The 15,315-nt window shown below is 35.5% G+C and overlaps 2 protein-coding genes across 3 annotated transcripts; one reads left to right on the top strand and one right to left on the bottom strand.

The window, feature by feature from the left end:
* Positions 1-659: 659 nt before the first annotated feature.
* Positions 660-4,980, bottom strand: ccdc90b (coiled-coil domain containing 90B). The gene is made up of 9 exons (XM_017492261.3): positions 4,534-4,980; positions 4,334-4,453; positions 2,927-3,030; positions 2,746-2,847; positions 1,880-1,921; positions 1,698-1,769; positions 1,544-1,597; positions 1,331-1,445; positions 660-1,234 (listed from the first exon to the last, which is right to left on the bottom strand). Exons 1-9 carry the CDS (start codon positions 4,637-4,639, stop codon positions 1,179-1,181), a joined length of 771 nt encoding a protein of 256 aa, XP_017347750.1. The 5' UTR covers positions 4,640-4,980; the 3' UTR covers positions 660-1,178.
* A 242-nt stretch (positions 4,981-5,222) lies between these two features.
* Positions 5,223-15,276, top strand: alg8 (ALG8 alpha-1,3-glucosyltransferase). Of its 2 annotated transcripts, none has more exons than XM_017492260.3 (13): positions 5,223-5,385; positions 6,282-6,360; positions 6,513-6,706; positions 6,838-6,944; positions 7,056-7,123; positions 9,621-9,747; positions 11,016-11,119; positions 11,770-11,890; positions 12,872-13,011; positions 13,647-13,786; positions 13,868-13,965; positions 14,058-14,130; positions 14,840-15,276. In XM_017492260.3, the coding sequence occupies exons 3-13, from the start codon at positions 6,603-6,605 to the stop codon at positions 15,060-15,062; spliced, it is 1,305 nt and encodes a 434-aa protein (XP_017347749.1). In that variant the 5' UTR covers positions 5,223-5,385; positions 6,282-6,360; positions 6,513-6,602; the 3' UTR covers positions 15,063-15,276. The 2 variants fall into 2 exon arrangements, with proteins under 2 accessions (XP_017347749.1, XP_017347746.1); XM_017492257.3 differs by having other exon boundaries at positions 5,223-5,523.
* Positions 15,277-15,315: the final 39 nt, after the last annotated feature.

Here is a 15,315-nt window from a genome sequence, read left to right as displayed (position 1 = left end):
CTAAATTTATGTTGTTTACTCATCAAATACATATCGGAGCATGATGATAGTAGGGATGTAAACCTCAGGATTGCTACAATATTACTTCTGCAATGACTTCATACCACCTGAATCGGTTCAGAATCTGGGGAAATGAATATAGGTTTTTATAATTGAAGTAATCAATATAGATAATTCAGGAATGATGTAAAGGGGGACTATTTTAAGGATAGGATTTGCAGATAGGATTTGCAGGCATGTCACCTTGCTAGCCAAAACATGAATTATTTTTATACACCAGTTGTTTACCCTTTTTACGATAATGATAGATTTATAATTAGTTTGATGCCTTAATAAATTTTAGTCTTAAGTTTGTGCATCAAGGTTTTTCTTTGTTTTTATTATTATTGTTAATATTATTTGTATTATGAAAAACAACAAAAAGACTAGTCGTTCACCATATTTTAGTGCTTACAATTATACCATTAAAAACGTGTATAGTCTTTGCCTAGCTATTATGCTGTGCTTTAGTAAATGCATGAAAGAAAATCCAGAGCGTCATCTGTAAAATTCCCATTAAAGTGCTCTGACTTTTAAAGATCTAGGGCAATAGAATGTAACATTCAGATATTAAATTATTGCAGGAGGGGAACAGGAATAACCCTGCATTTAGGTATAAATGCCAAACAAAAATACATTTTATTTAAAACAAGCCAAAGCCACTAGATCAATATACAGTATGAGCTATTGACAGTATATTTAATAAAGACCAAAAAAGGAAATAAAAGAAAAAGAAACCTGAGTGGTGCCAAATAAAAATAAACAAATCAAAACCAAACAAGCAATTCCCGTAGGCCTAATTCCCAATCCCTCTAACATACCTACTAAAAACAAAGTGTAGAAAAGAAACACAACTTCTTCAGTATGTGGTTTTTTTTAAAAATTATTATTTAAAAGGATAGTTTCACAGATTTCAGACCAGTGGGATTTAGTGGTTATAGCACATAAAATATTGGATTAAAAACACTGCTCAAATATTTTAGTGGTCATTGACGGTATGTCATATGTAAGAAAATAATACAAGAAGGATATGTTTTTATATATAATATGCACTTAAAATCAGGTTTCGCTTACAATAATACTCTAAATAACTTTAACATAACTAAAAAATAAAGCTAAAACTGTCAAAGACATTTCTTTTACTTCCATAACCGGTAGAAACCGAGGGCAACCACCAAAGAGGAGAAGATGCACGCTGCGGAAAAATATCAAGACAGACATCGGTATTTTGTAATTGATATATTCGGTAATAGATTAAGCAAAATGACTCTAGTGTCTAATCCTAGCGTACCTGCGAGATATCGGATCGTCTGAAGCTTCAGTGATTCCAGGAGTGTTTTCAGTGAAGCCACTTCGATGTCTATTTTCTTGGTGGTTTCAATTGTGCTAGTTTCAATTTCAGCTTTCTAAACATTACAAAAAGACAGCTTTTAACCTAAATATCAGATTTTTATTACTTTTTCTAAGCAGCTTCACACCTTTCCTTTTTCTTTTTTTTTTTTACCTTTTTGTGAAACTCCGAGTTGACTTCCATCAGTTTTTTCTCTTGCTCTGTGAACTGATGCATGACAGATTGATTTATATTATGTATAAAGATGGCACAAACCTCTAATTATGCTTTTTACAACCAAGGATACATGACCAGGATGTTTATTTACCATGTCGGTTACTCGACTTCGCTCAAGATTGATATCCAACTTTGCGTCTGCTCTGATTTTTTTACTTTCCTCCTTTAATCAAAAGATGCAATGTTAAAGATAAACGCAACATTAAAAACCATTATGACAAATATCGGACTGAAAACCACATTATTCATTCAGGCAGAAACGCTTCTACTCACCAGCAATCTGTTCTTGATCTGTTCAAGCTCAGCCTTCATTTTCTACACAAAAAAGTATTTTTTAAAAAGGTAAAAAAATAAATAAATAAATACATAATTTAATCAAACACATTTTTATGTGTCAGAAACAGTCGATCAACTAAGACATTTTCAAAGCTCTTGGAGTGTCAAAGCGAAAAGCTAAAGCTAAAGCTAAAGCTAAAGCTATAGCTGAGTTTATCAAACTGCATACCTAAACTCTGTGTATAATGATTTAAGCATGCAGTTTGTGCAATGCTAACCTGGTAGCTAAGAGTGCACAATTAGAAACAAGTTTCAGTTACACCAAATATGTGTAGCCATCTGGGAAAACCTGTCGGACATTGCTGCAACTAAATTCTGCCAAAAATGTTTGTTTTTTTTTTACCAAAATTGAATGTAATATATGCTGACACTTCAAACTAAAATATATTTCATCAACATGTTTAATCTCACTTATGCTATTATAAGCCTAATCAGTTCAGTTTGTATTCGGATATTCGGACACCCACTGTCAAAATGCCTATGATGCTCCTGCATAGTATGAAAAGAATATATAAATGCATACACATATACATACATACATATACATACATACAGACAGACACATACACATTATATATATATATATATATATATAAAGTCAGAAAAATGTGAAGAGTTTTTCTAAGCTGCTACACAAATGTTTTGGGTGTTCGATTATACATCTAATGTATATAAAGCTTTTGAAAACACACTGCAAAATCTACGTTTAAAGCTCTACAAACTCTTCAGTTAATTTAATATAAAGCATGCCCACTCTAATTCGTTTAGTTATTAAAATTTTAAAAAGCCCAGAAGAAACATACTGCATTTTCCGATCTCAAGTTGGCAAATTCACTTTTCTCCAGAATAACCATGTCCTTCCTAATGGAATCCAGATGAGCCATAATTTGCTGGAGTGCAATTTCCTGCAACAGAAACATCAGTGAAGAAAAGCTGCACTGTAATTAGCATATGTTTGCAGCGTGCTCTTGTTTGACTCGTTACCTGATGAGCTCCTGTTACCATGTCCCTGTATACAATGTCCATGTTGGCTGTCGTGAGGGTGACCAGCGCATTGACGATCAACTCTGCCTGCTTCTTTTCAAACCCTAAACAACAGAGCTCGAAGTGTTAAACAACAATCTAGCAGAATCGTTCTTCAGAACTCTCGTAATTTCTGGCTTCACCTGAAGCTTGAGGTCATCATAACGCTCAAAATATAAAACGAGATCCAGTAAAGTTAAGTGTTCTTTAGATTTATCAGAGAAGGGTCTAAGTAGAAGCAATACCGATTACTAAAATAATCATAATAATAATAATAATAATAATAATAATAATAATACACACTCTACTGTTAATTTTGTCAGCTATTTTTTAACTTAGTCTTAGTCCTGTGTTAAATGTCCTTGATAGTTTTTATCATATTTAGTCAAGCTTATCCTGTTTTTTTTAGTCAAGTTTAGTTGTGTAAAAGTCTGGGTATTTTAATCTTAGTCAAAGAAAACAGTAAGTATAATATAATAATTTGTCTGCTCTTTTTTGTCGATGAAAATAATGAGAGATTTTGGTAAAGTTTTTATTTTTTTTAAAACTACATTTTAGATATAGTCACAGTTAGTGTCTAATGACATCGGTATCGTCAGAAAACAAATCGTCGACAAACATTTTGTCATCGTTTTCGCTAACAGAATGAACACTAATGTTGTCTAGGAAGGGACTGGTTATTTGCCTGCAATCACCCTAGTTACAGAAGCATAGCTTCACTTACTTACTCGGGGCACAGTCGCACACACATTCACACACCACAGGCAATTTGGAAATGCCAATCAACCTACAGTGTACGTCTTTGGACTGGGGGAATAAACTGGAATACGTAGAGGAAGCACAGGGAGAACATGCGAACTCCACCCACAGGATGGAGGCAGGATTTCAGCCCCCAACCCCAGAGGTGCCACCATTAATTGTGGCACAGGGGTCCAGGGTCTCCGGTTTGATCCTGAGCTTGGGTTATTTTCTGTGTGGAGTTTCGCATGTTCTCCCTGCGCCGGTGTGGGTTTCCTCTGGGTTCTCCAGTTTCCTCCCACTTCCCAAAAACATGCAGATGACTCTAAATTGTCCCTAGATGGACTGTACAGTATTCCCACCTTGCACCCAATATTCCCGGGATAGACTCAGGATTCACTGCAACTCTGACCAGGATAAAGTGATTAATGAAGATGAATGAATGAATTAATCATTTTCTTCAGCAAATGAATATATATATATATATATATATATATATATATATATATATATATATATATATATATATATATATATATAAAATTTTTTGTGTGGTTTGTTCATGTTTTAGGTCACATTTAGGTAGAAATTCTGACCTTTTTTGGAGTTCACAAACTTTTCAGCACCTACCGTTAGACTCCAGCTCTTTGACAAGGGCATGACTGTCGAAGGTGAGTTTTCTTTGCTCCAGCGGGGTCAGCTCCACTTTCCGGACATCATACGTCCTTCTAATGCCAGTCATGTGGAACCCTGCAGAACAAATCTGCAATATAAGATCAGTTACGCAAAAAATACAAGTTAAACAGCCACAAGAACACCATGCAGTTTACCTCTAGCGGAAAGACAGGAGGATATCGGCAGGACACACTGAAGAGATCCGACATGCTGTCTGATCTGAACAGCACAGTATCTGCCTAAAAGCGACCCCCAATACATGATTCAAAACTATTATCTGATTGTTTATGGTTTAAAAACAGCAAATATAGGCTAATTACAATAGTATGCCTGTCGAAATTATAAAGTTATATCCATTTGAGGAAGCGGTGAATGACGTAACTCAAGAAAATTAGTAAACAAAAAGTAATGAATTAACTAAACGCAGATATTTAGCTATGTCAACAACAACAAAAAGGCTTAGCAGCTAGCTTGAAACACAGCTCAATTTCACAGCGAGTTACAACACTTTATTTCGGTTTCATTCGAAATTGACACCATGCGTCCTACATAGTCTAAGAAAAATATCTCTATTTGGGCCAAGAGTCGATTTCAGACGAATCGACTCTCCGATTCTTTGCCTCAGGAACTACGGCGTTGACTCCGAAGCTTTCTGTACCAACCAGTGAGTATATGTGGCTGTATATTGTATACTTAAATACTGTTTTACAGTCTTCCTTTTTCTTAATGGGCTGTGTTTTAGTTTGTGGAGTCGACTTCAAAAAAGACCCTGATTTCATAAGAGAATACAGGAGTCGACTCCATAGGTTGTGCTATTAGAATCATTCCGCAGCAAAGCCTCGAGCGATTCACAACACCTTGAATCAGAACGGGAGTCGAATTACTCGAATCTAAAATCCCTAGATTCTGCATCCTATTCAGTGCACTTTATAGCCAATAGAAAGGCATTTGGAATCGAGACATTAATACTGTCGTTTTCATCACACTTCCGGAAACAAGCGTTCAGCGTGAGTTGTATTTTAAATAAAGTAAACTTTATTGGTGCAGTGAGCTGTCATGGCGGCGTCCACAAGCCAGGGTTGGAGCTGGTTTCTCGCTTTGGCTCTCGGAGTTTCTTTTATGAAATGTCTCCTGATAAATGCATAGTGAGTGAACAGTTTAATCTCTTAATATGAGATGTCGACATGTTTTCGTGACTGATCGGGGATTAGATACTCTTTGATAGCTTGGTTTTGTTGGTCTAACTGGTGATTGATCTAACTTAAATGTTAATTGTTGATAAAAACGGGTTCTTGTCCCTTGCAATGGTATGAATCTTTATTTATTTAATAAAAATAAATAAAAGGGGTGGGGTGTCTTGTTTTTATAACCTGCCACTTGCCCTAGCCTGCCTCACTCACTCACTAGTGCTGAGAGAAATGACGATATGACGTCACGATATTAGCACTATGATACAATTCTGTGAGTATTGTCAGGTGGATTATAACTCCATTGACCCTCACTGTAAAAAGTAACTAATTACATGTTTAGCCATTTATTTTTGTACTAATAGGTTCATTCCTCTGCTCAAAAATCCAGCTTGATCTAAACTGTTACCAGCTGCTAAAACTAGCATGACCAGTTCTGCTGCTCAGGCAAGCTGTGCTTTACAACAGGATTACCCTCCGTATTTGTTAACAGCAAATATTGTTGTTGAATCCAAAATTGAAACCTTATTCTGTATATAGATGTCTTATTTTTTATTGTGAAAAGACAGGAGTGGTTAGCCTTTGCATATTGGCCCCCAGTTAACTAATCAATAGATTTTAAAAAATAATAATACATTTTTTGATTCATGTAGCTTTTTATTTCACACCTGTCTATAGCTATTTGTAATTTGCATTCTACACATCTTATTTTGCAGTCACTCTACAGATTTTGAAGTTCACCGGAACTGGCTCGCTATCACTCACTCTCTACCTGTGTCAAAGTGGTATTATGAGGTATTTACTCACCGTGAATAATTACAATCCACTCAGACTGGTTATGTCGATCGACTTCTAATTACCGTAGTGTAATTACTGTCAAGCCGTACCGTCTGCATAATTAACTAAGAGTTTGAAGAATTTTTATTTTCTTGCCTTAATGTTTTCAGGCCACGTCAGAGTGGACACTGGATTATCCTCCCCTGTTTGCATGGTTTGAGTTTGGACTGTCGCACATCGCCAAATACTTCGATGCGAAGATGCTGGTTGTTGAGAACCTTAATTACGCCAGTCCTGCCACAGTGTTGTTCCAGAGACTTTCTGTCATTATCACTGATGTGATCTTCATTTACGCAGTTAGAGAGTACGATTGCATTAATCATATGTCTCACCCACACCATGATGACCCCGAATAAACTAAAAATACCGCTGGCATCATTCTGAACTTGTACATTTTGTTGAATCGTTTATATTTGGGGTTTGCACTGTTTTTAGATGTTGTAAATGTGTTCGGGAAGACAAAGGAAAGGATATGCTGGCCAAGCCATCTTTCATCCTGGCCACACTGCTGTTGTGGAACTGTGGACTTCTCGTTGTTGATCGTATCCTTATGAAACTGACATACTGTCTTACTCATAAATATGTAATAACCCAATAGCGTATCTCTTCTCACTTTGAGTCCATGTGTTTAATCCTTAAATAACATAATGTAGACATTCATTTCCAGTACAACGGCTTCCTCTTTGGAATTCTTCTGCTATCAGTCGCACGACATCTTCAGGTGTGGATGATTTTTTTTTCTCTCTTTTATGTTCATTTTTTCATCTTTTTCTTCTATTTTTTTTTACCCATTATCTTTATATTTACACATTCATTATTTTCAAATGCTTTTATTCAAAACAGAGTACACTGGAGGCAGATTACAGGCCAAGATAAACAATTAATAATTGTCTGCCAATGTTTCTGTTAAACCAGACAAAACTAATGAAAGTTAGATCTTCCAACCCAAGATACGTTTTCAATTAGGGAGTTATGCTCAATTTGGCTCCTAGTGCTGAATAAACACCAACCATTCTGCTAGATGTGCAATTGATATTTGCAGTGTGAAATTACTACAGCATACTGTATATTCAGAATGATAAATTATGGCATAAGTAATATTATGTGTTATAACTCATGACGAGGCAACGTCTTTTGATCCTGCGCACTGGGTACTGTCTGTGTTTTACATCTTCTCTTAGTTAAAGTTAAGTTACATTAAAATTACTGTGTGGATTACCCACCTTGCAGTATTCTTTTCCAGCTCAGATGTACTGCAGTTGGTTGAGGATGGTGGTGTGAGGCACTTCTGCCTCTTTTGCCTTTCCTAATTATACCATATTCATCCAGGTCCATAAGTATTTGGACAGTGACAATATGTTTGGAATTTTGCCTCTGTACACCACTGCAATGGATTTGAAATGAACCAGTCACCAAGACTTTCAGCTTTAATACAAGGGGTTTAAACAAAATATTGCATTAACTATTTAGGAGTTACAGCCATGATGTGATTGCTGATAGAAGTAGCAGGATAAATTCTGAAGTGTATAGAGCTATGCTTTCTGCTCAAATTCAGTCAAATGCTGCAAAACTGATAGGATGGCGCGTCACAATACAAATGGATAATGAGCCAAAATGTACCACAAAAGTAACCCAAGATCTTCTTAAGGCAAAGAAATGAAATGTTCTTAAATGTCCCGTGACCTCAACCCAATTGACCATAGTTTTCACTTACTGAAGACAAAACTGAAGGCTTAAAGACCCACAAACCAGTAGCAACAGCGTTCAGTTGCAGTAAAAGCCTAGCAAAGCCTCTCAACGGAGGAAACTTTTGTGCATTTGGTGATGTCCATGGGTTCCAGTCTTCAGTCAGTCATTGACTGCAAACTAGGATTTGCATCCAAGTTTTAAAAATATTCCTAATATTTATGATCATGATCGTTTGTCCAATTACTTTTGGGCCTGTGAAAATGGAGGGACTCTGTAATAAATGGCTGTAATTTCTAAATGGTTCATGCAATATTTTTGTTAAACCACTTGAATTAAAGCTGAAAGTCTACACTTCAATCACATCTTGATTGCTTCATTTCAAATCCATTTTCGTGGTGTACAGCAGAAAAATTCAGAAAATTGGGTCACTGTATAAATACGTGTGTACTTGACTGTAAACACACATGCAGTATTACATAAATTATAATTTAATAATGCAGTAAAATGTGTTTTTCCACAAGGCGGGATGTTGCAGTGAATAGATCACAGAGTGCGTAAATGACACTGATTATTACTGCATTCCCAACGTTGTTGTTCGAATGGAAAAAGTAAACGTTTAGTCATGGACAGCAGTAATCTAATTATTGACCTTACCCTGAGTAAGATAATAATGTGATTAAGGTGTTTACATGAGTCGCTTTTAGAATACTCCTGTCATGTTCCCGTTTTACACGTTATAGAACATAATTAGATTAACAGCCCGCGTCATTACGTCACTGCACCACGCCGTCTGACGTCCCTCCAGAATTTTACGTATCAACATATAGTTCGTCTTCGTTATGGTACTGTATACAGTTTTGGGTGTTTTTATTGAATTTTTTTTTACGAACGCTTTAAGTGCAGTTAATTATTTGTCATGCTGTACGTGCAAATAGACAACTGCTTGAAACCGTGGATTGCGTCCCAAACCATGTACTTACCGCCTATATAGTAGCCGAGATACATGTATTTTTTCCCACTACAGACCTATAGTAGGCAAGTATGCGGTTTGGGACGTAGCCGAACTCTCTTGTTTGCCGTAAAACTGCCGTGTGTGATCGTGTCCTATCGCAAAATGCGGTGAAAACTCTCACACGATGTTCATAATGTGATTAAGGTGTTTATATGTCTGTAATACACGTCCATAATGCAACTAAAACAGGAATACTCCACATGTCTTAATTCGATTAGAGCTTACTTCGAGTATGACTAAGTAGATTAAGGTCATTAAAAATTGATGTTTACATGGTAGTTTATTAATCAAGGTATGGTCTTAATTGGGTTAAGAGTGGATTATTGTTGTCCATGTAAACGCACTGATTTTTAAATAAGGAAAATAGCAAATATGCTCTCATCTTTAAATGTTTCAATTTTTCTACAATAATTGTAGCCTGAGTAAGAGCTGTACTCTACACCTTATCTTATCTAATGCAGCAGCACTGTGTTAATACATGCTAATACATTCTCTGTCTCTGCTTGTGTTTAAACAGAACAGACACTTCGAGGGCGCTCTACTGTTTTCCATCCTCTTAAACCTGAAGCATATATACCTGTACATTGCACCTGCCTATGGAATTTTCCTGCTCAGGTGTTTCTGCTTTACACAGAGTAATGCAGGTGTGGTTTTTCAAAAACATCCGATTGCCCTGTTACATTTATGGAGTTCTAAAAGAAAGTGCTTTCAGTCATTTTAATAACAAATTTAAATGTTTGTTTTTTTTCATCTAACATTTAAATTGCAGTTCAAAATTCATACTAGAACAGTCCAGAATCTGAAACTGAATTTCACGCTTGAATACATATAAATTAACATTGCAAAAAAAATACAAATGTAAGCACATAATCCTATTACAAAAGTCAGTAAATTAGTTCACATCTTTCAAAATGTAAAATAACATATAGGAAATACATGCACAGAATCATACTTATTTACAAGATTTAATACTTTTTTTTTTAAAAAACCTTTTGTTTACATGCTTATTTTACTTACAATTTAATTTGTTTGATTGGATCTACAATTTATTTTCCAGTCCCTACACGATTTCACAGCGGGTTTTTTTTTTTTGTGATTGTTATTGCCAAAAAAGCTTGATTTTGCTGTGTGGTTTTTCTAAAAATTTGTGATGGGCTTTTTTTGTGGAAAACTTCTTGAATTGGCGAGATTACATGATTGCATGAAATTGTTGTGCACGGTCGTTCACAGTGATGTTTGTTAGTAAATGAGACCTTTTAGCTGTACTCATGTTCGACACATGTGAATCACAAGGGATTTGGCTGAATGTGTGTTGTAATGACATCATGTGACACATCTTGGGCCAAATCTGTGGAAAATCTGAAGTGATTTAGAAAAATTGCAAGCTCCTCCAAATTTTGTGGACGTTGCTTGATTTTGCGTTAATTTCTGCGATTGCAAAATCCTGAAATCCTGGGGGGACTGATTATCAATTCAATATTTGATTTAACATTACTTTCCTATAACAGCACCACAGCAACTTGCCAACATATAATTTTGTTTTTTTTACATTTATTAAATGATGCATCATACTTTTTATCCTCCTTTTTTTTTTTCTTTTTTTTTGGTTATGTTTAAAGTTCCAAAACTCCTTTCAAACATTTTAAATAAACTTTGTTAAATACTGTCTAAGTTAGAAAGTGTAACATTTTAATATTATATTAATCTCATTAATAGAGTAAGAAGTATCACCTTATGACCAATCAGAACTGGAACTTCACAAGCACTGTTGTATAGGCATAAATAATAATACAGTGTGGTAAATATTTTGTTAATATTCCGATTTTTCATGAATTCGACTTTGCCATGGAAGGTACATATGAATTAAAGAATAATAAAATCATCTTAACATGTCTCTTGTTTTCTCTTTTAGATGGTTCAGTGAGGTGGAAGAGTTTCAGCCTTTTCCGTTTAGTAGCTCTTGGATTTATTGTTCTGTTCACCTTTGCTGTGTCATTTGGACCCTTTATTATACTGGTATGTATCTCATTTCATTCTTTCTTTAATAAACTGTACAAGATCTCTGTCTGAGTGTTTCTTTGATATAAAGTAGAGATCGACCGATAATCGGTTTTACCTATATTTAATGTATTATTTTTAAGGCTATATTTTGTTTTATATACCGAATCCACCGATAAATGGCGCCATCTTGTGGGCGTTATGAGAATTGCGCGCAGGACTGCCCTCGAAGTACTGCATCTGGGGTTGTTATTTTTATGTACTTTGTTTTTATATATATATATATATATATATATATATATATATATATATATATATATATATATATATATATATATATATATATATATATATATATATATTTACACACACACATTCATTCTTGTTGTAAAAATAAGAGTTGTTTTGTTTTGTATGCAAGGAGGAACTGAAATTGACTAAATTGTTCTAAATAAAATGGTGTGTTCAGTTCAGTGGTGTTGTTATCACTGTGTCAAAAACAGAAGTAAAACAATAAATAAATATCGGTTCTGCATATCTTTTTTATCTGGCACATAAACATGCAAATAATTGGTATCTGCGTATCAGTTATTTAAAAAAAAATCGGTTGATCTCTAATGTAAAGAAACATTGTTATTGAATTCTTTTTTTTGTCTGATCTATTAAAGGGTCAAATCCCACAAGTCCTCTCCAGACTGTTCCCTTTTAAGCGTGGGTTATGTCATGCCTACTGGGCTCCTAATATCTGGGCGCTGTACAACATAGCAGACAAAGCTCTGTCTGTCCTGGGTATGGAAAAGAAAATCTATATTCCTTGTAACATTCCATTTGTTAGGAATAAAACGCTTGGGGACGTGCTGTTATAGGACAATAATCAAAATGGGGTGGTGTAATGCAACCTGTTGCAAAAACAGTTACTGTAACCACTCCAAATTTGAATATTTTCTTATAACCGCACATCCCAGAGCTTTACTCCTCTTGTATCTCAGCAATTTGTCAATTATATGTCAATTTGATTATTGATATGTGTGCATGTGTGTGTGTGTATATATATATATATATATATATATATATATATATATATATATATATATATATATATATATATATTATGTATGTATGTATGTATGTATGTATGTGTGTGTGTGTGTGTGTACTAATATTGACACCCTTGGTAAATATGAGCAAAGAAGGCTGTGAAAAATCGTCTTTATTGTTTAACCTTTTGATCTTTTTGTTAAAAAATACTCTGCTCTTATGGATATCAAACAATTGCAAACATAACTCAGGTTTGTTAAATATAGGCATGCAACAATTATTGGCACCCCATGAATTCATATGAGCAAAATTTATTTGAAGTTGTCAAAGTGGAGAGTTGCAGAAGTTAGTTGCGTCTTGGGGACAAAATTAACAAAATTAGCCATGCTCTGGGCGGGAGGGGCAGACTCTCTCTCCCCTGTCAATCACAGTGACCCTGGATAATCGCAGGTGTCTGTGAGCTCATGTATGTAGAAGGGGGCAAATAATATTTTCATATGAGGAAGCACATGTAAGCCCTCACCCTCTCCGGTTGGTAGCTGTCATATGATACGGAGAACTGGCTGGAAGGTGGGAAATGGCAGGTGAACAAGCTGTGGGGAACATGGGGAGTCAGTAGTATTGTCAGGACTGCTGTTATAGAAAATGAATCAGATTTGAGAAATGAACAGTGCTGTTGTATAAGCAATCATGATTATTAAAACTCATCCTAACAGTTACTGCTTATTTTAGGTATAAAATTCAAACTGCTCGACCAGAACAAACTTCCCAAAGCCTCGATGACTGGAGGTTTGGTTCAGGAATTTCAACACACCATTCTTCCACCTGTGTCTCCTCTAGTGACGCTTGTTTGTACTTTACTGTCAATCGTGGTGAGTGTTTGGTTTGCGCACATTAATTAATTAACGCTGCTGGTGCTCAGTTCTGGTGATATAGTTGGGATTGAAATAACATGATGGCTTACTACAACACTGTCTTTGCTCTCGGAGAGCCAAACCTCGTTAAGCCTCACTGAGCAGCTGAACTGTTTTCCATCAACGTGTATCTTATACACTATGCAGAATAAGAACATGTAAATTCATGAGGAATATTTATCATTTGAACTTTATATCAATTACATCTGCAAATAATAACTTATCTATAATACATTATTATATACAATATATTATAATAACTACATTAGCTTTTATTTTGTACAACAGTTTTTTGAAAATAAAAATGGATGTAAATAAAGCAATTTTAAGAATATCATCAGTTCATCTTTGTATAGCTCCCTTTCACTATATTATTACATGTATCGGTGTAGAATCCAGAAATCCTAGTCATCTTAACTGATCAGAAGTGTAAGAAAGGTTTACCCATCAATAAATCAAATTATATTGTCATCTGTTGATGTACGGTTCTCATTTCAAATCATTGGCCACACCCCCTGACTGACTCTGATGCTAATCTAATTCTGTAAAGTTTTGCCAGAAATATATATATTTTTTCTTTTTGTGCTCCATAGCCTGTTCTTTTCAGTACATGGCGAAGACCAAACGGAGCCCGAGGTTTCCTGCGCTGCATGATTATTTGTGCCCTCGGATCTTTCATGTTTGGATGGCATGTCCACGAGAAAGCTATTTTAATGGCAATACTTCCTCTAAGGTAATATTTTACTTTACATTTTAGAACATAAGCTAAGCTTGTTCTGTTGCTCAAACCTTTTTTTGGTCTGTTTCTTTCCAGCTTGCTAGCAGTTGAAAGTAAGGAAGATGCCCGAACCTTTCTGATCCTCAGCACAACAGGCCATTTTTCCCTCTTTCCACTCCTCTTTACAGCTCCAGGTACGGACATGTGTTTGGGTCACACTGTCACTTTACAGAACATTACAGAACTTTGGTTAAGTTTATAAACATATCCTCTTTTTTCCATGCAGAGCTGCCTATCAAAATTCTTTTTATGCTGATGTTTACAATCTTCAGTTTTACCGCGCTCAGTAAGCTATTCAGGTTAGTTCATGACATTTTTGATATTTTGCCGTTTTTCAGGACAATATGTTTCACCACTTTAAATTCCAAACAGTGGTAGTGGTATGTTTTCTGTAACGTGGACTACAAATAAGTTATTTTATTATAAGGTATTATATAAGGTAATTATAGTGGGGTTAACACAAAAATATACATGTCTTTGGGCAATAATCAAAATTTCAAGAGATGCTGGTATTTCGTTTATTGTTTACTCATGATACACGTGTTATACACGTGTCTTCTACAGAAGAAGGCCAGTTTATTCTGTTTTTGTTATACACTGAAGACATGCAGAATTCATAGTTGAATCAATGAATGCAAGCTGTCCAGTCCCTGAGGCAGCAAAGAAACCCCAAACCATAACATTTCCACCACCAGGCTTCACAGTTGGTATGAGGTGCTTCTCATGAAAAGCTATCTTTGGTCTCCGCCAAACATGTCTACTTTTACTGTGACCAAACAAATCTATCTTTGATTCGTCTGTCCAGAGCACATTATTCCAAAAGGCCTGGTCTTTGCCTATGGACATTGGCGAACTATAGTCTTGCAAAGGCTTTTTCTTGACATGCCTATATATATATAATGAGTGTGTATATATATATATATATACGTATATATGTTTGTGTGTGCGTGTGTATGCATGTATTTCGGTATGTAAAACATTTGGATGGTTTGCTTTGTGCTGATCAAGATGCTGGTTGGTGAACTCAGTGGAAGCTGTGTATCTCCTGGGCCTAGTTCCTCTGGAGCTCATCTGTGAGATTGTTTACCCACTGACTCACTGGCAGCAGAAGCTTCCCTTCATCCCTCTGCTCCTCACCTCTGTCTACTGCTCACTGGGTGTGGTCTACTGCTTCATCAGACTCTACCTGTCAGTGTTCACCGCTCCCAGCAGCAAAGTGAAAGTTCAGTAATGCATGAAGGTTGTAAAAACACTGGGATGTTCGATAGCGTGGAGCTGTAATTACATTTTGTTTACAATTTTGTGACCAAGTGTTACTTTGGACCCACAAAACTACTTTTGAGGCAGGGGTGTCAATCAGTGTAAGTACTTTTATTTTGATATGCAATCATTTTCTACTGAATGGGGTATTTTAATTAAAGAGCTAAGCTTTCATGTTTTCATTATCTTTTTCCTCGCTTCATTTTAATACATAATATTGCTGC

The sequence above is a fragment of the Ictalurus punctatus genome, chromosome 18, assembly GCF_001660625.3.
Source record: "Ictalurus punctatus breed USDA103 chromosome 18, Coco_2.0, whole genome shotgun sequence".
NCBI lineage: Eukaryota > Metazoa > Chordata > Actinopteri > Siluriformes > Ictaluridae > Ictalurus > Ictalurus punctatus.
The sequence above is the reverse complement of the archived record's forward strand: the minus strand, read 5'-3'. Positions and strand labels throughout refer to the sequence as shown.